Source organism: Bubalus bubalis, chromosome 13 (genome assembly GCF_019923935.1).
Source record: "Bubalus bubalis isolate 160015118507 breed Murrah chromosome 13, NDDB_SH_1, whole genome shotgun sequence".
Taxonomy (NCBI): Eukaryota; Metazoa; Chordata; class Mammalia; order Artiodactyla; family Bovidae; genus Bubalus; species Bubalus bubalis.
Window position 1 is genome coordinate 57879282 of NC_059169.1, and position 21975 is coordinate 57901256.

The 21975-nt window shown below is 49.7% G+C and overlaps 1 protein-coding gene across 3 annotated transcripts in view; it reads right to left on the minus strand.

The window, feature by feature from the left end:
• Positions 1-294: 294 nt before the first annotated feature.
• FLT1 (fms related receptor tyrosine kinase 1) overlaps positions 295-21975 on the minus strand; it is a 206106-nt gene continuing 184425 nt past the window's right edge. For all 3 annotated transcript variants that reach the window (XM_044927306.2, XM_006078571.4, XM_044927307.2), the window contains 7 exons: positions 20974-21085; positions 19152-19251; positions 14933-15038; positions 14305-14447; positions 9931-10015; positions 6740-6828; positions 295-3076 (listed from right to left, as the gene is read on the minus strand). In XM_044927306.2, the coding sequence (XP_044783241.2) occupies positions 2875-3076; positions 6740-6828; positions 9931-10015; positions 14305-14447; positions 14933-15038; positions 19152-19251; positions 20974-21085 (837 nt within the window). In that variant the 3' untranslated portion in view covers positions 295-2874. The remainder of the gene's footprint in view (positions 3077-6739; positions 6829-9930; positions 10016-14304; positions 14448-14932; positions 15039-19151; positions 19252-20973; positions 21086-21975) is intronic.

The following is a 21975-nucleotide window of genomic DNA, read 5'->3' on the forward strand; positions in this document are numbered from 1 at the left end:
TGTCCATACATTTCTTCCCTATGTTTGTGTCTCTTATTTCTGTTTTGCAAAACACTTCCTCTGTACCATTTTTCTAGCTTTTGTTATACTGTTCGCGTGTCTTGATTGTTAATACAGCCACTCTGTGGGCTGATGGATGATCTCTGCCTGTCTTGAGCTGCATTTTCTGTCTCTTTCTTGTGCTGGTTTAGCAGTTAATATTTCACGAGCATTTTTATGCTTGTCCCCCCTCAACAGCCCCAAGAAAACCAAGACCCCTTTTTTCATTTTCACACAGAATTGAAAATATATGGATGTTTTTGTAAGTTAATTTTATTATATGAAGATAACATACAAAATACATTCATAGTGACTAGAGATGTAGGACAAAATTCTGTCTCACTTATAATCTGCAGCATATATTCTTGGTTTGTATAAAAGTAACTTTAAAATTCCAGTTTCCTTAAATAGTTCTGCACAACACACACACACAAATATACATATAGTTACCACCACTGTCAGTCAAAGGCGCGCTCCTTCTTTAATTAGTTAAAAGAGGCCAACAAGTGTGTTCTTCCCGTTTGACATCCGAAGGTAACCTTACCAGGATTTTGAACACACTTGCTCCTCGGGTCTGAGCGTCATTCTGAGAACAACTAGAGACAAGCTTGTGCGTGGTTTCAGTCCCCTCCCACCCACCATACTCGGGTTATGTGATCTCACAAGTCCTGGAAAGGGGGTCCTTGCCCCATAATTGTTCATGCCAAACATTTTTGTCAAAATTGACAAATGGGTCTAATAATACCATCGATTCATTAGTGATTTAATTTTCTGTGCTGCTTCAGGGCACCTACCTGTGACAAGCCCTTTCCCACTGGAGAGCGTCTTTTCCTCCCGGTTTCCAGTTTTTGTTCTATTTTGAGACCCCAGATGGAGCTGGACTGCTGGACAGAGTCTCTGATTCCATTGAGTCTCTGAGGAAGCCAGATTAACACGGTCTAAAGGGTTCTTTGTCTTGTGGAAAGATGGTATTACTAAGGCCTCTTAAAGAACGGATTACTGAAATCAAGACATACACGTATAGCTAAGGTTTTTCTTTGTTTTCCCTAATTGCTGGATCCTTAACTGACTTGAAAAAACCAGAGACTCAATTTCAAGCTTCTTATATTTTGCCTGTTTAACCTCCTCCCGGTTACCTGATTGCTACTCTTGCCAGTGGTCACAGGTGCTCTTGTGCCTGTAAAGAGGAAGAGCAAGGCTCTCCCCGCCTTTGGTCCCTGGTCCCGTGCTGTCTGCACTCGGCTCCTGGTGGAGACTGGCTGGAGGCTCCTCCAGCAGAGGTCCCCTCCCACCACCACCCCAGGAGCAGCTCTCTGGCTGGGGACAAGCCAACTCTCCCGTCTCTTCACACCAAGAACCTTGAAACGAGACTGTGACCACCCCCGCCTCCACCTGTCCCCTGCCTTCTGGCCAGGGCAGGATGTCCAGGCCTATCTATCACCTTTGTCTCAGGTTCTAGGGTTACATCACCTGCGTCAAGGTAAGCATCCTCCTCTCCACCAGGAGCAGTGATCCCTGTGGCCTGCCCGGCCCTGACTGGCCCCAGAAGGTGCACACACATCCTAAACACACAGCATCACACAGAGATGGTGGCGGACCCAGGGCCTCTCGGCCCCAAGAAGTGGGCGCCCTTTTGTACCCTGTCCCTATTTCGGTCACAACTCAGACCCGAGGCAGGGCCCAAAGTAGGTGAAAAGAGGCTTTTCTCTTACTGACGGCTCATTAACTAATATCCTGAGTCCCAGTTCTAGAAACATCTTGCATAAATCACACACCACCTTTTTCCTCAAGGAGCATAAAGTGCTTCATAGACATTGGTTACTGCTCTTCTGTCCAGGAGACAAGCGTGAGAGAGTTGGGGTCCCCACTGAATAAGAAGGACACGTGGCTGCCTTCCTGTCCTCCAGTCCCCTCGGTCTCAGGCAGTTGGTCTGGTACAGAGAGGGGGTTTTCACTCTGCCTTCCCTTTTTCTCCATCTATCCTAGTTTGGGTCTAGAGAAAACCTCCACAAGACTGTTGCCCTTCTCCTCAGCTTCCTTTGATTACTAATTGAAACATGTTAGAACAAAGAAGTGAGTTAAATGGACTATATATGAATACTCAACATAGAAGCAGACGTTATCTGTGAAAACGTGGCTTTAAGCCTAAGAGGTGACATGACAGACCAGACTCACTGGGGTGAGCCCACCTAAGGTTTTACAATCTGCTTGATAGTTCCAAAAATTATGTTTGGCTTTTTTTTTTTTTAAACCTCCCATCACCCCTCCGTCCTGTATGCTCCCTGGATGGATTCTCCAAGATGGACCTGGTGGCACTGTCCTCTACCCACTCCCGCCCCACGAGGTGCAGCCCCAATACCCCTCCCTGCCCCTGCCCTGTGTGCTCTCCCCATCTTCTCCCTCCCCACACACACACACAGCCTGCTGGAGACCCCAGAACCATGCCTCTGACAGCACAGGCCTTGCTGGCCCAGAGTCCGACCCGCAGTGACAGGTGACAGCGTGTGTCCTGAGCCACCTGGAGCCCGGAGGCCGTGGGGGTCTCCAGGGTCAGGGGAGAGTCAAGTCCAGGGCGGGGTCAGGATTTCTGCTCCCCGCTGAGTCCTGCGAGGGTCGGCAGTGGCGCTCTTTGTCACTATTCCTCTATGTGGGGTTACATTCTTGTTAGTCAAGAGAGAAAAAAGCACTATTAAAAAAAAAACACAAAAAAGCAGCCGGCTCCTGTGGAAAGGAAAAGGTGTCGATTTCTATACGCATAATACTGGCAAAAGCTAGTTTTCTGGGGTTTATAAATACACACATGGTTCTAGAAAGAAGGCTGTGCAGAATCAGGCTTTAGACTGGTGGGGTGGAGTACAGGACCACAGAGTTGTAGTCGGGCGGAGGTGAGCAGCAGGAAATCTTCCTCTCCAGCTCCGAGTGGTCATAGGTGAACCTGCGGTGGCCTGTGCCCAAGTGCCCACAGCTGGCGTGGCAAAACGTGGGTCTGCTGAGGTCAGAAAGGCCCGACTCCTTACTCTTACTGGTTACTCTCAAGCTAAAGACAGAAAAGAAAGAAAAAAATCAATTCTACAAAATGGATTTATTGGAAACACTTAAGTCCACTCTACTGGGCGCTTTGTTCAAGCCCAGCGGCTTCCCTGGTTGGTAAAGAATCTGCCTGCAGATTCTGTGGGAGGCCCGAGTTCGATCCCTGAGGCATGAAGACCCCCTGGAGAAGGAAATGGCAACCCACTCCAGTATTCTTGCCTGGAAAATCCCATGGACACAGGAGCCTGGTGGGCTACAGCCCATGGGATCGCAAAGAGTTGGACTCGACTGGAGGATTAACACTTGTTCAAACCCATCCAGAGTGAGTCTGTTGAGTCCTACCTCAAACTAGGCTGGGGTGTCTGGAGCTGCCCACGGCCTCTCCTCCACTGGCCGGGGACGGAGGGTGGGATTAGTTAAAACAAATCCAGAATTCCTGGTGGAAAACAGCTCCCAGGCTTGGGTCCAGCGCTCCCCTCCGCGGGTCCGTTAGCACCTGGGATTGGCTGAAAGATGCTAAACCTGTGAACAACATCTTCTAAGGGGAGAGCTGCGATTAAAATAGAGGATCCTGAGAGGAGGCGCCTCCTGCATCACCCAGGTGGGCCCTGAATGCAATCCCATGTGTCCGTCCGGGCGGGGGCATCACAGCGCTTGCAGGAGGAGCGGGGCCACGGCCATAGAGGAGGAGTGCCGGGGGCGTCAGGGCTGGAGGAGGCGCTGGCAGGGATGTCCTGTGGGGGAGGGGGCCTCATGTCGGGATGCAGCCCTGCCGACACCTCGTTCTGGGGCGTCCGGCCTCCGGAACTGCAAGAGGATCCATTTCTCCCATTCTGAGCCACCGACTTCATGCAAAGTTCTTGCGGCCGCCTGGAGCGATGCCTGGGACGTGCTACAGAAACTTGTAAGTTTCTCCCTCTCAAGTTTGTGCTCCGGAGGAGAGAAGCATTCGGTTTGGTTCGGTTCCGGGCAGTGTGTCGCTGGCCAGGGCGAAAAGACTAGCTTTTGGGTTGGGTGCAGGTGGGGCGGGGAGCTGGTCTGGTCCTCCGTATTTGATAGTTTCAGCAACACCGGTGGGAGTGAGAACCCCGCGTGCCACTGGCCGTTTGGCTCGAGACTGGCGCACCCGGCCTTTGAACCATGTTCTGTATGTTGGTCTCGGAGTGGACCATTTTTTTCCCACAAAGGTCTGGAAGTGTTTCAAGGCAGGAAACAAGAACATGTGGGCCCCGTTTCTCCCCCTCACTCCGTGTCCTGTGACCTGCCCAGGACTGGGCTCGGGGTCCCTGGGTGCCCGTGGAGAGGACACAGGTGCGCAGGTGTCCGTCGGGGAGCGTTCACAGCCCTCCAGTCCTCTGTAGTTGATGAGCTGGGGCCCCACTGCTCCGAGGTGTCTGCGGACACCCTTTGGTTTACATCAGGGTCTGCAAACTAGCCTGTGAGCTGGCCACCTGTTTGGTTTGTTGTTGTTTTTTAAAACAATAGTTTTATTGACATGTTTGCATATTGTACAATATACCTATTTAAAGTGTACTCTGGGCATTTCATATAAATGAAATCATACAACTGGCTCCTCTCACTTAATTCAAGGTTCATCTATGTTGTAGCCGCCTATCAGTACCTCGTACTTTTGATTGACAAATATTCTCTTGTACGGATATATGCATTTTGTTTATCGGTTCACCAACTGATAGACACTAGAGTTGTTTCTACTTTTGATTCTTATGAATATTTGCATATACGTTTCTGTGGGGTATATGTATACCTACAGAGTTGCATTGCTGGTTCAGAGTAACTCTGTTTAACCTTCTGAGGACTGCTTTCCTCTGTAAACTGCTAGATTGTTTTCCAAAGTGGCTGCAGTAATCTCATGTTCCCACCAGCAAGCATCCAGAGTTCTAATTCCTCCACGTCCTCATCAACACTGACTCTGGTTAGTGAGGACCAGAGTTCTAGAACCACGTCCCTGGTTCAAACCATCCTGGTGGGGGTGAAGAGGTGGCTCATGTGATTTGCATTTGCCCTGATAGCCGATGAGGTGAAGCTAATTTTCACGTGTTCCCTGGCCAGGGCCACCGGCTCTTGTGAGTATGGTTGACTGGACACAGCTGCGTTTTATTGCTCGTCTGTCAGCTGCTTTTATAACTGGCCTCTTACGAATGGGTCTGCATTCAGTAGAAAAACCATCTAAGTGAAGTTTCGTAAAATAGAAACTTCTCGGCAGTCAGAATTTAGACTGTAAAAAAACACATGCAGAACATACTTTTCTGAAAACACTTAACTCTGAACATAGCACCAAACTACACAAATGCAGAATGAAAACAGCATTTCAACTCCACCAAAAATATTGATCATGAAAGATGTAAAAAGTCACCTGACTTCCCTAGGCACGGTTCTCTTTTTAAACAGGTCCACCCCCAAAGTACTCTTGTTCTCCTAGCTCTTCAACTGTATGGAAAACATAGGGTGCTTGAGAGTTTGAGGAAAAGAGAAGGGAGCACTCCACCTGTGTTGTGGAGGAACTGAAGACTTTGTTCACTTTTTAAATCTTATTTTCGGGTCCTTTGCTTACCGAAGGAGGCCCAACTTCTCCCAAGTGTTTTGGGAACTCTGTTTAAGGGGTGGGGGAAGTTTGCAGATCCCTGATTGAGATAAAAGAGGGGCAGAACGGTTCCACATGGCGGGGAGGGTCAAGGGCAGATGTTTGAACCAGGAAAGGAAGGCAAGTCTGGTGGGCCTTGCCCTGCCCAGCGATGTCGCTGGGCGGAGAGGAGCCGGCCGTGCAGAGCGCAGCGAGAGCCCTGGTAGTTCTGACAGTGTTGTCACTGGCTGCCCGGTGGAGGCAGGAGAGCGGGCTCTAACAGGAAACGAGCCTTCATTTGGAAGAACTGGGGTCTCAGGATGGCGCATCTTAGGACTAGACGACTGTCCCAGGGCCCTTCTTGTCCCCTCATTGCAGGCCCCCGGCGGGTAGCGGGTGTGTGTTCGATCTCCCCGCCCCCTCGGACAGGTCTCTGGTCCCGACTGTACACTGTTCACGGTTGAGGACGTCCGGCTCCTTTCCGCCGAAAGACTGTGCTTCTCTTTGCTGGAGTGTTCTGTCTTCTCTCAAATCCCACTCTTCCTTTCCAGAGCATGGTGCTCAGGTGTCTGCTTTTTTTTGTTTTGTTTTTTTTTTAATGATTTTTTATAATTCATTTATTTTTAATGGAAGGATAATTGCTTTACAGGATTGTGTTGGTTTCCACCGAACATCAACATGAATCGCCATAGGTTTACTCATGTCCCCTCCCACTTGAACATCTCTCCCACCTCCCTCCCCATCCCACCTCTCTGGGTTGGCACAGGGCCCCGGTTGGAGTTCCCTGAGTCATACAGCAAATTCCCATTGGCTCTTTATTTTATATATGGTAATGTATGTTTCCACATTACTCTCTCCATGCCTCCCACTCTCTCCTTCCTCCCCCCGCCCCAGCCGTGTCCATATGTCTGGTTTTATGCCCTCTTTACTTTCCTTCCAGGGAAAAGAGCTTTCTGCACAGCCTGGACACTGCAGTTTAGTAGGGCAGGCAGTGCTCAAGTATGGCCATGAAACCCTCCTCCCGGGCATCGTCCCTCTTGCCCCTCCAGAAAGTGAGAAAAGCCCCCCGCCCCCGGCTTCCTAACTCACTTCAGTGAGGCCTTGGGTTTGCTCTCTGCCCAGGTGAAGCGCTTCAGCAAGGGGGAGGCCAGCAGGGTGCCACTATCCAGCTGGTAGTCCTGCAGGGAAGAAGGAAGAGTTACAGCTCCTGCTTGAACCAGAGGGGTTCGTGACGTTGGGATGCATGTCTGAGGTCACTCCAGCATCTGGCCTCCCTCCCTGTGTGGACAGAGCACTTTCTCCATACTGGCCAGTCTGCTGCTGCTGCTAAGTCGTTTCAGTCGAGTCTGACTCTGTGCGACCCCATAGATGGCAGCCCACCAGGCTCCCCCATTCCTGGGATACTCCAGGCAAGAACACTGGAACGGGTTGCCATTTCCTTCTCCAGTGCATGAAAGTGAAAAGTGAAAGCGAAGTTGCTCAGTCGTGTCTGACTCTTCACGACCCCATGGACTGCAGCCCACCAGACTCCTCCGTTCATGGGATTTTCCAGGCAAGAGAACTGGAGTGGGTTGCCATTGCCTTCTCCAACTGGACAGTCTAAACCTTGTCAATTACAAGAGGCCACTATGTCCAGTGACTCAGAGACCCTTCTTCCTGCAGGTGAAGAAAGCAAATATAATCAAAATGGGAAATTGCAGGTAACAGGTGAGCATTTTTCGTAGTCAACTTTTATGCTATTTTATGCAAACTATTGCGTAAATATGTTAAAGCTAATTGGGCAGCTGACTTGGCAGTGATATGTAAAGATTCCCTGGTGGCTCAAGTGATAAAATAAAGAATCTGCCCGCAATGCAGGAGACCCAGGTTTGATCCCCGGGTCGGGACGATCCCCTGGAAAACAGAATGCAGCCCACTCCAGTATTCTTGCCTGGAGCATCCCCATGGACAGAGGAGTCTGGCGGGCTACAGTCCATGGGGTCACAAAGAGTTGCACACAACTGAGTGAGAAATAATAAAGACACGGTTTAATTTTCTTTCTTGAAGATTGTATGGAGGTTTGAGACCCTCCTGAGTTACTGTGATATTGAATGGTTTGCCTTGGAGACAAACAGAGATCATTCTGTTGTTTTTGAGACTACATCCAAGTACTGCAATTTGGACTCTCTTGTTGACTATGCTGGCTACTCCATTTCTTCTAAGGGATTCTTGCCCACAGTAGTAGATATAATGGTCATCTGAGTTAAATTCATCCATTCCAGTCCACTTTAGTTTGCTGATTCCTAAAATGTCAATGTTCACTCTTGCCATCTCCTGTTTGATCACTTCCAATTTGCCTTGATTCATGGACCTAACATTGCAGGTTCCTATGCAATATTGCTCTTTACAGCATCAGACCTTGCTTCTATCACCAGTCACATCCACAGCTGGGTGGTGTTTTTGCTTTGGCTCCATCCCTTCATTCTTTGTGGAGTTATTTCTCCACTGATCTCCAGTAGCATATTGGGCACCTACTGACCTGGGGAGTTCATCTTTCAGTGTCCTATCCTTTTGCCTTTTCATACTGTTCATAGGGTTCTTGAGACAGGAATACTGAAGTGGTTTGCCATTCCCTTCTCCAGTGGACCACATTTTGTCAGAAATAAAAAGACACTCCTTGGAAGAAATGTTATGACCAACATAGAAAGGATATTAAAAAGCAGAGACATTACTTTGCCAACAAAGGTCCATCTAGTCAAGGCTATGGTTTTTCCAGTAGTCGTGTATGTATGTGAGAGTTGGACTATAAAGAAAGCTGAGCGCCGAAGAATTGATGCTTTTGAACTGTGGTGTTGGAGAAGACTCTTGAGAGTCCCTTGGACTGCAAGGAGATCCAACCAGTCCATCCTAAAGGAGATCAGTCCTGGGTGTTCATTGGAAAGACTGATGCTGAAGCTGAAACACCAATACTTTGGCCACCTGATGCGAAGTGCTGACTCATTTGATAAGATCTGATGCTGGGAAAGATTGAAGGCAGGAGAAGGGAACGACAGAGGATGAGATGGTTGGATAGCATCACTGACCCAATGGACATGAGTTTGAATAAATTCTGGGAGTTGGTGATGGACAGGGAGGCCTGGTGTGCTGTAGTCCATGGGGTTGCAAAGAGTCAGACACGACTGAGCGATGGAACTGAACTGAGTTACAGTTTCCAGCAATTCCGTTTACTCACTGGGTCATATTTAGCACGGAGTTTTACGCAGGGCCCTCCTTATACTGTCAAAATGGTGTTTCCAGTGAGTGGACCCCACACGTAGTTCCTGCCACCCTTTGGGTCTCTTATGTGGCTCTGTGTGTGTCCTTGACCATCAGGGAGGAACCTAAGCAAGGATACTGCCCTAGCACCCAGTGCATCAGGGTCGGGAGGGCTAAGGGTCAAAGAAATCTTGCATGTTGTATTCAGTGCCATTTCCTTGGACTTAAAACCAGCATTCTAAGCAGCAAAGCAACATTTCCAGCACTTTGTCTTTGTAGTCACAGCGTATTTGTAATTTTTTTTATTTTTTAATGTTCACGTCATCTTTTTCTCTCTATCTGGTGTATTTGAAGGGTTTGGGCATTTTCCAGCGGTGACCACAGCATTTGAGGTCACCACCTTCTCACCACAGTAGGCTTTCCAGGCCTTTTTTGGGTCATGGCTCTGTGAGCATGGGTGGTCCTGGATCCAGTGACTGTGTCCTTGGAGACCACGCTCTGGTCCAGCTCTCTGTCTCCTCCCCTTAATCTCTCAGCCCCTTGTCCAGACCTTTAAAGGGACAGGTGAGTTGAGGCCTCTTGTTCGCCAGGGCTGTGTGGATCGCTTCCCTCTGTGCGGCTGGGTGGGAGCCTGGCTGCTCAGCTCTGGAAACTTTGTGGGAAGGAGCAAGAGGTCTCAGAGATTGTGCCAGGATCTCAGAGGGGAGGCCCCGCCCCTCACACAGTTTTGAGTTGCTTTGATGCTGGGATAGCAGGCTTCCATCCCTGATAGCCAAGATGCTTAGAAACACCCAAGGACGCTTCCTAAGGTTATGCCCAGCCAAGGACTTGGGCCCTGGGGTGAGCTCTGGGTCATCTTCAGACTACAGAACTACTTTCAGATTAGCTCTGTATGTCCCATGTCTTGTTGCCATTCCCCTGGAATTGTCATTTCAGCCACCACTGATGACTGGCCCCTGGTGACCTAGAGCAACTGGACAGTTGGGGTTTGTGTTTGCATGGGGGGCTGCCCGGGGTGTGCTGAGTAAGTTAATTCTGTTACTTACATCAAGCAGGGAGGTGCCATTCGGTGAGAATTCTTCAAAGGTTTTGAGTTTTTCCAGGCTGATGAAATTGAAAGCATTGACATATCTAAAGAAGCAGAAAGGATAATCAGGTCAGTAATTAAACTTAAAAGCTTTTGCACAATGAAGGAAACTATAAGCAAGGTGAAAAGACAGCCTTCAGAATGGGAGAAAATAATAGCAAACAAAGCAACTGACAAAGAATTAATCTCAAAAATATACAAGCAACTCTTGCAGCTCAATTCCAGAAAAATAAATGACCTAATCAAAAAATGGGCCAAAGAATTAAACAGACACTTCTCCAAAGAAGACATACAGATGGCTAACAAACACATGAAAAGATGCTCAACATCACTCATTATCAGAGAAATGCAAATCAAAACCACAATGAGGTACCATTTCACGCCGGTCAGAACGGCTGCTATCCAAAAGTCTACAAGCAATAAATGCTGAAGAGGGTGTGGAGAAAAGGGAACCCTCTTACACTTTTGGTGGGAATGCAAACTAGTACAGCCACTATGGAGAACCTTAAAAGACTGTGGAGATTCCTTAAAAAACTGGAAATAGAACTGCCATATGACCCAGCAATCCCACTGCTGAGCATACACACCGAGGAAACCAGAATTGAAAGAGACACATGTACCCCAATGTTCATCGCAGCACTATTTATAATAGCCAGGACATGGAAGCAACCTAGATGTCCATCAGCAGACGAATGGATAAGAAAGCTATGGTACATATACACAATGGAGTATTACTCAGCCATTAAAAAGAATACATTTGAATCGGTTCTAATGATGTGGATGAAACTGGAGCCTATTATACAGAGTGAAGTAAGCCAGAAAGAAAAACACCAATACAGTATACTAACGCACATATATGAAATTTAGAAAGATGGTAACGATAACCCTATATGCGAGACAGCAAAAGAGACACAGATGTATAGAACAGTCTTTTGGACTCTGTGGGAGAAGGCCAGGGTGGGATGATTTGAGAGAAGAGCATTAAAACATGTATATTATCATATGTGAAACAGATCGCCAGTCCAGGTTCAATGCATGAGACAGGGTGCTCAGGGCTGGTGCACTGGGATGACCCGGAGAGATGGGATGGGGAGGGAGGTGGGAGCGAGGTTCAGGATGGGGAACACATGTACACCCGTGGATGATTCATGTCAATGTATGGCAAAAACCACTACAATATTGTAAAGTAATTAGCCGCCAATTAAATAAATTTTAAAAAATGAATAAAAAATTTAAAAATGCTGATTAAAAAAAAAGAATAATCAGGTCAGGATAACGCCTTTAGTTTTGATTAGTCAGGAGATCACAGGCACCCCATCCCAGCTAAGATGAACCCGAATGCCAGAGGAGTGACCTCACACCTTTTGAAGCTGCAGGTCCCTGGCTGTGTGCCCCGGGAATCCCGGCCAGTGGTTTCTAATCACTCATGGCCCTCACTGCACTGTTGTGAACAAAACCCCACAGGGACCCTTGAGGGACTCAGCAGTGGCCAGGCCTCTGGTCCCTCAGGGAACCAGATGACGTCAGGCCAAGAAGAACCCTGAGTTGTCGTCCGGTCTGAATGTGACGGAGGGAGGAGACGATGCCCAGAGAGGTGATGCGGCTTCATCAGTGTACAGCGGCTGCTTCTGAAAGGCCATGACCCATCAGGGCCGCACGGCCGATTCAGTGGTGTATATCCAAGCACCCGGGCTGGTCTGGTGTATCCAGCCCTATGATTACAGATCGGGAGGAAGCGGTAGTAACTGGATGACGTCCTTGTGACTGCCTGCTGAGCTCGGTGGCCCACTATACACACACTCATCTGAGACCCTGTCACCACTGACAGGGCCCATCTCTTAGGCAAGCGCCCTGTCTGGCGAAGGCTAAGCAAGAGGCTGGAAGGGCCCGCGTCAGTTTGATACTTCCCTCCCCCGTGTCTGACCTGATCTGCCTCTGCTAATTTATTATTCTATCCAGGCTTACTTGTCTCCTCTTTAAAACAATGGATGACTCATCTGGGCTGGTCTGTGAAGTATGAATCGGTCGCTGACCTGTGACCCAACCCCACAAATCTGCGCTGGCCATTGGATTTCTTCCAGGCCTGTCCCAGACCATCAGTCCTCCCAGTTCTTCCCTGACCTGCCAAGCGTGGCTGGACTGAGGTTGGTGGTCTAGGAGGATACCTCTGTCCATCCATTCTAAGTTGCTTCACTAGCGCCACTTGGGAAGCCCACTGCAGATAAAATTGCTAGGAGGCCCATAGAATAGCCTGAAAGTCCTAATTCTGGTTCTGACCGATTGCAAGGGACAGCGACAGAGCATCAGAACACCTGGGTTAGAAACTCTGTTCTGCCACTTTCCGACTGCATGGTTGTGGAAAGCTATCCTCTGTAGAGCTTGAATGTCTCCATCTGTGTCATAGGACTCCTTCCTAGGACTGTCTTGAGGAGGTGATGTATGCAAAGAGCCCAGTGCTGTACCAGACCACAAAGCATGTGTCTCACTGTACAGTAAGTTCCCTGCATGCGAAGTTATGAGTTTTCAAAGATAACGAACGTGTGTTCGCATGTCCAGTGGTGTAAGTTAGTTTACCTGTCTAGCGTACGTTGCTGTGTGCGTGCCTCCTCTACAAGTGGCTGTGCTTTTGTGTGCTTTAAACACTCCTGTTCGGTAGAGCGCTGCTGCTGCTGAGTCGCTTCGGTTATGTCTGACTCTGTGCGACCCCATAGACAGCAGCCCACCAGGCTCCGCCATCCCTGGGATTCTCCAGGCAAGAACACTGGAGTGGGTTGCCGTTTCCTTCTCCAATGCATGAAAGTGAAAAGTGAAACTGAAGTCGCTCAGTCGTGTCTGACTCTAGCCACCCCATGGACTGCAGCCTACCAGGCCCCTCCGTCCATGGGATTTTCCAGGCAAGAGTACTGGAGTGGGGTGCCATTGCCTTCTCCATTGGTAGAGCACAGTAGTACACTATCTTATATCAAGCCCAGGATGTCCAGAAGCAAAAGGGTAGATAGAATTGAATCCAGCAAGGAATCAGAAACTGCCATCAGTGTGACATTGCAGCTGGCCCTCCATCTCCTACTGCTGATGACCCTTCAGCTCTACCATCTCCCACCTCTTCTCCCTTCTCCATCCAGGAACTCTTCTTGCCTGTTCACTTGATGCCAGCCCCTATGTGCCAGCTCTTCTACTGCACTAGGTACCGTAAGATTGAAAATGTTTTCCTTTTTGTGTTTGTTATGTATTATTTGTGGGAAAAGTATTATAAACCTATTACAGTCAAGTATTACTGTAATAGGTTTCTAGTAATACAGTATGACTGTATTACACTACAGTACTACGTGGCCAATCGTGTCGGTTGGGTACCTAGGCTAACTTTGTTGGACTGACTAATAAATTGGACACTCTTGGAATGGAACTCGTCTGTATGTAGGGGACTTACTGTAGTGAGTGGAACATACACGTCACTACTGGCACCAAGGTGCTGACCTTATCCAGCGTGGCCACTTGGTGTATCTGCCTCCCCTCACCCCTTCTCCAGTTTCCTTCGCGCTAACAAGAGATACTGTAGTTTGTCAGGTAAGAAAACAAATCCAGTTTGTTTTCACTGTATTGAAGGTATCATGAAAAAAGTCAAGGTCATCGAGGAGGAAAAGATGGAAGAGTTCTTCGGGAGGAAGATAGACTAAAGAAATGGAAGGAAATGCAAGGTATTCTTGATCGGATGGTGTTTTTAAAAAAGGTGCAGAAGACATTTGGGGACAATAATGGGAACTTGAAAACTTAATAAGAGGAAGAGATTATCAGTTTCTTTGTGATAATTTTGGTGTGCTGGCACAGGAGAACACCCCTTACAAGATATATGTGCATGCTAAGTTGCTTCAGTCAAGTCTGACTCTCTTTGTCCCCATGGACTGTAGCCCAGCAGGCTCCTCTGTCCGTGCGATTCTCCAGGCCAGAATACTGGAGTGGGTTACCATTTCCTTCTCCATACAAGATGTATACCAAAGTGTTTAGAGGCAAAGCATTACAATGGTGTATGTCCTCTTTCATACACACACACACACACACACACACAGAATATAGGCTCCTCTGTCCATGGGATTTTTCAGGCAAGAATACTGGTGTAGGTTGCCATTTCTTCCTCCAGAGGATCTTCTCGACCCAGGGACTGAACCTGCGACTTCTTGTCTCCTGCATAGGCAGGTGGATTCTTTACCCACTGAGCCATTGGCAAAGCCCACAGACAAACTAAGGGAACATGTTACGGTTGAGTTTAGGAGGTGAACTTTTTTTTTTTAAAGTTTGAAAATCTTATCAAATGAAGTTGGAGAAGAAAAGATCTTACCTGACATTATCAGAACTCCCTGAATTAAACTTTGGAGCAGAAATATCTTCCTGGAAGAAGTCCTCGGAGAAGGCAGGTGTCGAGTACGTAAACGCAGTGTTGCCTGTCAGGATGGCGTTGAGCGGAATGTAGTCTTTACCATCCTGAAACAGCAAAGGTGTAGCTCTGATCACACGCGTTCTACTCCAGCCTATTTCTGTGCAGCACTGTCTTACTTCAACTATGTCATTTCCATAATCTTGGTTGTGTTTTGAGATGATACTTCTGCATATATGCACTTTTTTGTTTGTGTTTTTGCTGGTGATCTCAGCTATTGTTGCTGTTGTTTAGTCACTAAGTTGTGTCTGACTCTGGCAACCCCATGGAGTGTAGCCTACCAGAGTCCTCTGTCCATGGAATTCTCTAGGAAAGAATACTGGAGTGGGTTGCCATTCCCTCCTCCAGGGGATCTTCCAGACTCAGGGGTAGAACCCTTGTCTTCTGCATTAGCAGCTGGATTCTTTACCACTGAGCCACCAGGGAATCCCGATCTCAGCTGTTAATAGCCACTAAATAACGACAGACAAGGAAGACACCCCTTGACTAACATCAAAGGCATCTGGCCTTCTGATAGTCTAGATAAATTTACCTGTTGTACATTGGCTTGAAGCAGGTCACCTAGTTTTTCCACAAGCTCCACAAATCTTGGCCTTTCTTTTGGGTCTTTGTGCCAGCAGTCCAACATGATCTGGTAGCTGTTGGGTGAGAGGAAAGTAGAGACGGCTGGAGGCGGTAGTGGGTACATGGGTTACCATACATGTCAGCAGAGGGGTGGGCGTTGTCATGTGTATAAAGATGATGCTTTTTGCAGTATGTAGTGTTCACTCTGTTTAAATTGTGGGTACACAGTGTGATACATAAAAGGCTGCTTGGGCCAGGTCTTGCTAGGAGTGGAACTTATAGACATGGAGGAAGCTGGGAGTGAGGAAGGGGACTATAACTCTGGGGTGTTTTCCCTGCTCCCTGGGCACACAGGATGGGGGCTGCCGTGCCCAAGGTTCCTTCACTCTCCCTGACCTGAGAGACCTCCCTGACCTCTCCATGCCTTAGAGTGGGGGCTCCAGGCACGTGCCCCATCCAGGGAACCTGGGCCAGCCTGCCAGTGGCCAATGGCCTAGAGGAACATAATACAGTCCCATGTGGATCTCACATTAAGGTGGTGGTTCAGTAGCTAAGTCATGTCTGACTCTCTGCGACCCCATGGACCACAGCACGTCAGGCTCCCCTGTCCTTCACCATCTCCTGGGGTTTGCTCAAACTCATATCCATTAAGTCGGTAATACCATCCAACTAATCTGTTGAGACAGGTGCAGAAATTCTGCAGAGGCAGGTGGTCACAGACTCGAGTCTTGGATCCTCAGCTCTGGTATAGGGGCTGAGGCAGAGGCTGGCCTGAATCTGCCTTATCTTGTCTAAGGCTCCCTGGTCTCTAGCAAGAAACAGACTCTCAGAGGCTACTGGGAGAGCAGTTATACACACAGACACACACAGACACACACACACACACACACACACACACAGTTGTATATACATTTGTTGTTGTTTAGTTGCTCAGTCGTTTCCAACTCTTTGCAACTCCATGGACTGTAGCCCATCAGGCTCCTCTGTCCATGAGATTCTCCAGGCAAGAATATTCTCCAGGCAACTCCAGGAGTGGGTTGCCATTTCCTTATCCAGGGGATCTTCCTGACCCAGGGATTGAACCTGCATCTCCTGCATTGGCAGGTGGGTTCTCTACCACTGAGCCACCAGGGACACCCAGAAAAGATACATAGATGTTCTATTGAAAAGTAGCCAAAGCAAGAAAGGCTTGAACAGGGCAAAAAAAGGGAGGTAGGTCTGAGAGTTGGCAGCATTTGGTCAAGAAGAGGCTGCAGGCTTATCTCAACTAGCATCGCTTCACTGCTGAAAGGCGGAGGTGGAGGAAATGCAAGAGCTGTGAGCAGGGTGCTCCCAAGTTCCTCTCTGCTGAAACCAGCCAAAGGGACCACCTACAACTATTGCTGTTTTTTATTTTGATCCCTGGTTTCTGATTTCCAATCCTCTTGCCTAAAATTCAATGCGAATCATCTCTGCAAACACCAAAGGAAAAGAAAAAAATCAAAACATTCATTACTTCTCCTCCTCATTGAAAGACATCTGATCAAACAGGCTGTGGGCGAGGAACCAATGACTCAACATTAAACCGTTTTACATCACTAAGTAAATAGGTTTAATAAGAAAAAGAGATACCAGTTACACCCAACCCCACAGGCCTTCGCAAAGCAAGCTAGGGATGAGGGGGCCTGTGGAGGGAGCTTCCTGTCCAAGCTATCACCCAGGCTCCCAAGAGCACATCAATTTAGGTCAAGTTCAGGTCACAGGACCCAAGTTCTGAGAGTGCACGTTATTCTTACCCACGTCTTCCCGCTATTGGTACAAGCAACATGGAAATGGCTCCATCAGCTTTCAAATGCTAAAGGTTTGAATTTTGGACTTCTTTTTTTAATTAAAAGAAAATTTTAAACACTGAAAGCATTTTATATTGGGGTATAGCCAATGGCAACCCACTCCAGTATTCTTGCCTGGAGTATTCCATGGACCTGAGCCTGGCAGGCTACAGTTCACGGGGTCGCAAAGAGTCACACATGACTGAAACAACCTTGCATGCGTAGCCAAGTAACAATGCTGTGGCTGTTTCAGGTGAACAGTGAAGGAACTCAGCCATACGAATACTTGTGAACGTTCTTGAATTCTGGACTTCACAAACATTTCCCAAAGCCGCTGCTTTTTATAATTTCTATAAGAAACTCCCTAGAATTGAGGAACCACCCTTCTCTCTAGCTCTAAGCTGGGGTACAAGTGCTCTTCATATATAAAGATTTGAAGCTTTCATAAAGTCCAAGGCCATTTGGGGCCCAAAGTTGATGTGAGTTGTTTTGGACCAGAGTAAGTATAAGAACTGGAAACACACCCTGCAGGTGTGTAGTGTGGTGCTGGGGGTTCTGGACTCAGACTTGGTTTGCATAACTAATTAGCAAAGTGGCAAACCACTTCTGTGTTCTATGCCTTGGTTCTCTCATCTGTACAATGGGGATAATAATAGCACCCACTGCATAGGTTGTTATGAGAATGAGGTGAACGGGTATACGTTAAAGTGTTTAAGATAGTGCCTGACTCTTCATAAGCACTAAGTAACTAATAAATAATAAACCTGTTAATGACTGTAATTGTCATTATTGTTGAAGGTGAAAAGAGAAGGGGGGCGGCAGGATGAGATGGTTGGATGGCATCACCAACTTAATGGACATGAGTTTGAGCAAGCTCTGGGAGATGGTGAAGGACAGGGAAGCCTGGCGTGCTGCAGTCCATGGGGTCGCAAAGAATTGGATATGACTTAGCAACTGCACACCAACAATTATTACTGTTAGTCACTAGGAATTTGCTCTTGTGACTTTCAGATTATATGGAAAGTGGGCAGAAATATTTAATTCAAAGCATGAGTGAACATGTCAGAGATATTTCTTCTAAGGAACATGGGGTATGTTCCTAACTTGACAGTCCTGTGGTCTAGGGAGTCTGGAGGACCACCTTTCTGTCTGTCTCCTCTGTACGTAGCTAACTAGTCATGACACTTCTTAGAGGCTAGCTCCATCGCTCATTCAGTTCAGATGGCGATTCCCGCCCACCTGCCCCCAACGCCGTCTGGGGTCTTCCAGTAAGATTGTAGCAGGGGAAATACTTAAATCGCGAAGTGCAGAGTCCTCTCATTTTAAATGAGAGAAAGCCCTCCTGCCTTTCTCTCTCTGCAGCCCGGCCAGGCCTGGGGCTCACCTGGCTGTCTCCCCAGGTCTCAGAAGGGCCTTGTGCTTTCCTGGCCAAAGCACCACACGCACCTGACGAGCCCGGGTCCCTTCTCCCTCTGCGCTTGGGCTGCTCCCAGCCCTGCCCTTGTGGCCTGAGTCCTTGGGCCACCTCGTCCCAGGTCTGACCTAGCTTGTCTCTGGACCGTGAAGGAAAGAGAGCGGCCTTGCACTCTGGCCAAGCCCCACTTCCTTCGTTCCCTCTAGCTCCTCCTGAAGGCCATCGCAGGGCTCCCAGCAGGCCCCCGCCGTGTGGGTGGGATGGGAGGGCCCTGCAGGAAAGGCGGTGCTGCTGTGGGGTGGGGGGACGTGGTGGTGGTGGGGCTCCCCTGAGTCCTTGAGGGCAGCTGGACACAAAACTGCTGGGGTCATCACATTCCTGCCCAGGCCTCAGAGTGCAAAACAGGCCCAGAGCTTCAGGGAAAAGTGTCTGCGGGGCGAGTGAGCACTTGTCCACCGGGGAGAGCTGTCAGGAAGGTCCTGGGCTCACAGGTCCCAGCCAGGTCCTAACAGGAGGCCCCTTTCCCTCTCATCTCCCCTGCATTCCAGACCAGCCCCCTACAGATCCCTGCTGTGGACAGGGGTCAGCACTGCTCCCCTGCTGGCCTCCACCCTGGCTGCCTGCAAGCCCACTGGTTCCCAGTCTGAGCCACCCCCAAGGTCTGGCCCCCAGCTCCTGGGTGGTCTGTTCAGGGTTTCCTAGGCTCACACCTGGATGCTGTGTCGGGGTGGAGGGAGGACCCAGGTAGGGATGGTTCAGGACCCAAAGTCCCACTTTTGGAAGATGCTGGGTCCCCATGGGGGTACTCAGGGGCATCCCTGGAGACAAGGGTTGGCCTGTATCTCCCAGGACAGGGGATTCTGAAACTCAACAGAGCGTCCTCTTCCTGAGGAGGCCTGGTGTTGGGGGGAACCATGGGGGATGGGGGTCCGGGTGGGAGTGGAGGGGCTGGGGGGGACGCTCACATTTCAGGTGTGGCGTACTCGGGTGCCCGCATCCTCATCCCGTCCTTCAGGCGGCTACAGAAGTCCTCGTCCATCTGCACCCCCGGGTAGGGGGACCCACCTGCAGCAGGGACGAGAGAGCACAGGGCGTGTTACGGCCTTGGGCACGTGCGGGCCAGTTCGGTGTCTGTCTGCTCCTCCGAGGTGATGGTTGGTGGCAAATTCCCAGGGACGGGAAGGGCCCTTGGCACACAGCACGGCCACAGAGCAGCTGGGTCGGCCCCATGGTGCTGGGTGTCTGATGCCCCCTGCCTGGTTCCCAGGGCTGCTCCTGTCTGTCTGGTCAGGAGAAAGGCTGGTGTCTGAGGGCCCCCCACCCCCCCAACCCGGAGAAGGAACTCTAGACAAATCCCATCCTTTAGAGACTCATTCGTTGGGATTTTAAACTCCCTGCTGCTGCTAAGTCACTTCAGTCGTGTCTGACTCTGTGCGACCCCATAGACGGCAGCCCACCAGTCTCCCCCATCCCTGGGATTCTCCAGGCAAGAACACTGCAGTGGGTTGCCATTTCCTTCTCCAATGCATGAAAGTGAAAAGTGAAAGTGAAGTCGCTCAGTCGTGTCTGACCCTCAGCCACCCCATGGACTGCAGCCTACCAGGCTCCTCCATCCATGGGATCTTCCAGGCAAGAGTACTGGAGTGGGGTGCCATTGCCTTCTCCATTTAACTCCCTACTTTCCTGTAAACCTTATACATCATTGAGCAGGGGGAGGGGCAGTTGTGATGGGTCTGGGGAGGAGGGTTGGGAGCCGGGACTGGGCGGGCTGATGCGAAGGTTGGGGGGCTGCCCACGGGCCTGGAGGGCCAGAGGAACCGGGACTTTGCCTTTTGCCAAATTTTCTGGGCAGGATCACAGGGAACAACCCTTCTTGGAGGGATTTGTGGCTGGGGGTGAGCAGACCTCCGTATCGGCCCCATCCCAGACCTGGAAGCTAGTCTCTCTCAGCGTTTGTTTGTCTGCACCTTGGAGTGACCGCAGCTGGGAGGAAGCAGCTGGGTGCGTGCGGCGCTGGCGCTGTGTCCCCGCGGGGCCACTGCAGCCGCCAAGCCGCTTTCAAAGATTGCAGGCAACAGGTGCCTGTCATCGAAAGCAGGGGAATGGTTTTCCCACATTACAGGAAGCCAGGGATGTTACTGGGTGATTTTTATTTGCTCTGAGAGGCAAGTTTTTGGCAAAGTCTAGAAAGACTCTTGGCTAGACCCGGCCGTTCGAGGGAGGCCTCGGAGCATCAGCTGCGCGTCTGCAGCCAGATGTGGGCGCCGGACGCATCTGGCAGCGCGGGCCTGGGACCAGGTTTTTAGCCACCGCAGTGCATGGTGGTGGAAGCTGAGTGCACCCGCACACAACCAGCATTTCTGCCATTCATCCTGTGTGACCTGTCTTCTGGGGCCAGCCCTGCTGAACAGAGGCAGGGGGTGAGCTGAGCTTGTTGGGTCTTTCCTGGGAAATTCTGCAGGGTTTTGGATGGAAGGATGCAGGGAGCAGAGAGGTATGGGTATTAAAGAGTCTGGGTGTTTGAGGAATTAGGACAAGGGAAGGGAATTAGGAAGACAGGGAAGGGATAGCCAGATTGGCTGGAGGTAAGTGGGACTGGAGATTGTATTCTAGTCGGACCTCTCTTGCAGCCCCCTGCGTGTTTTTTTGCGGTCCAGGCACGTATGGGCACACCGCTCTGAGCCCCCGCATGGGTTTTAGCGGCTGCTGCAGCCCAGGTGATTACCTAGAGGAGGCGGACGCTCAGCTCTGGGCAGCTGTCCCCTCTCCTCCTGCCGCCAGACTCACCTAAGGAGAAGATCTCCCACAGCAGCACTCCGTAAGACCACACGTCGCTCTTGGTGCTATAGATCTTGTCAAAGATGGACTCGGGAGCCATCCACTTCAGAGGAAGTCGTGTCTGGAAAAGGGTGAAGGGAGGCCTTGAGCAGGAGGGCATGCAAGCAAAGCACATTTGCCCCGAGCACGCAGGGGTCACCTCCCAGATAACGCTTGGCCTTAAATCATTTCCCGGAGCAGCACGGTTTCCTAGGACGGAGACTGCGCGTCAGCCCGAAGTGTGGCCCTGAAAGTGTGCTGTGTTCATCCCTATGATGGGCAGTAACTGTTTAGTAAGCCCTTCCTCTGTGCCCAGAGCACCCGAGTCTGTAAGAAAGCCTCCTTCCCCAAACAGCCTGCACTCCACGTGGACCTGGGAAAGAGCCCTGCGAATTATGCAGTTGGCCAAAATGTTCCTTGGGGTTTTTCTGTAACATCTAATGGAAAAATCCAAACAGACTTTTTGACCAACCCGATAGAAGATATCTGGGAAATCGATCATTTCCAGGAATTTTTCTTAACGAGGAGTTTTGAAAGGCATTCCGATATAAAACACAGGATTTTAAGTCATTGACTGGGAGGTGTGGGCAAAGGCACAGAAAAGAAGGAAGGTGATAGACAGTGTTTAGGGCCCCGTGTGACTGGTTTTGAAATGGGAGTCCCAGTGGGTCCGGCCCTATGGCTTCATAGGGATGGAGATTGACAGGGACCCTGGGATGAGTTGGGGACAGAGAAAAATAGAGCGGGGAGGGCTGGGGAGAGGCTGAATGATGCATAGGAAAGAGCACAGACAGACACCCAGGTAGTTGCCAGCTTTGTAAGTCAGGGCTCTCGAGGAAAGCCTGTTGTTGTTTTCCTTTTAAAGAATCTGGGGGGGACTCCCCCAGCGGGGTCCAGCGGTTAAGACTCCAGGTTTCCGACACAGGGGATATGTGTTCCATCCCTGGTCAGGGAACTAAGATCCTGCATGCC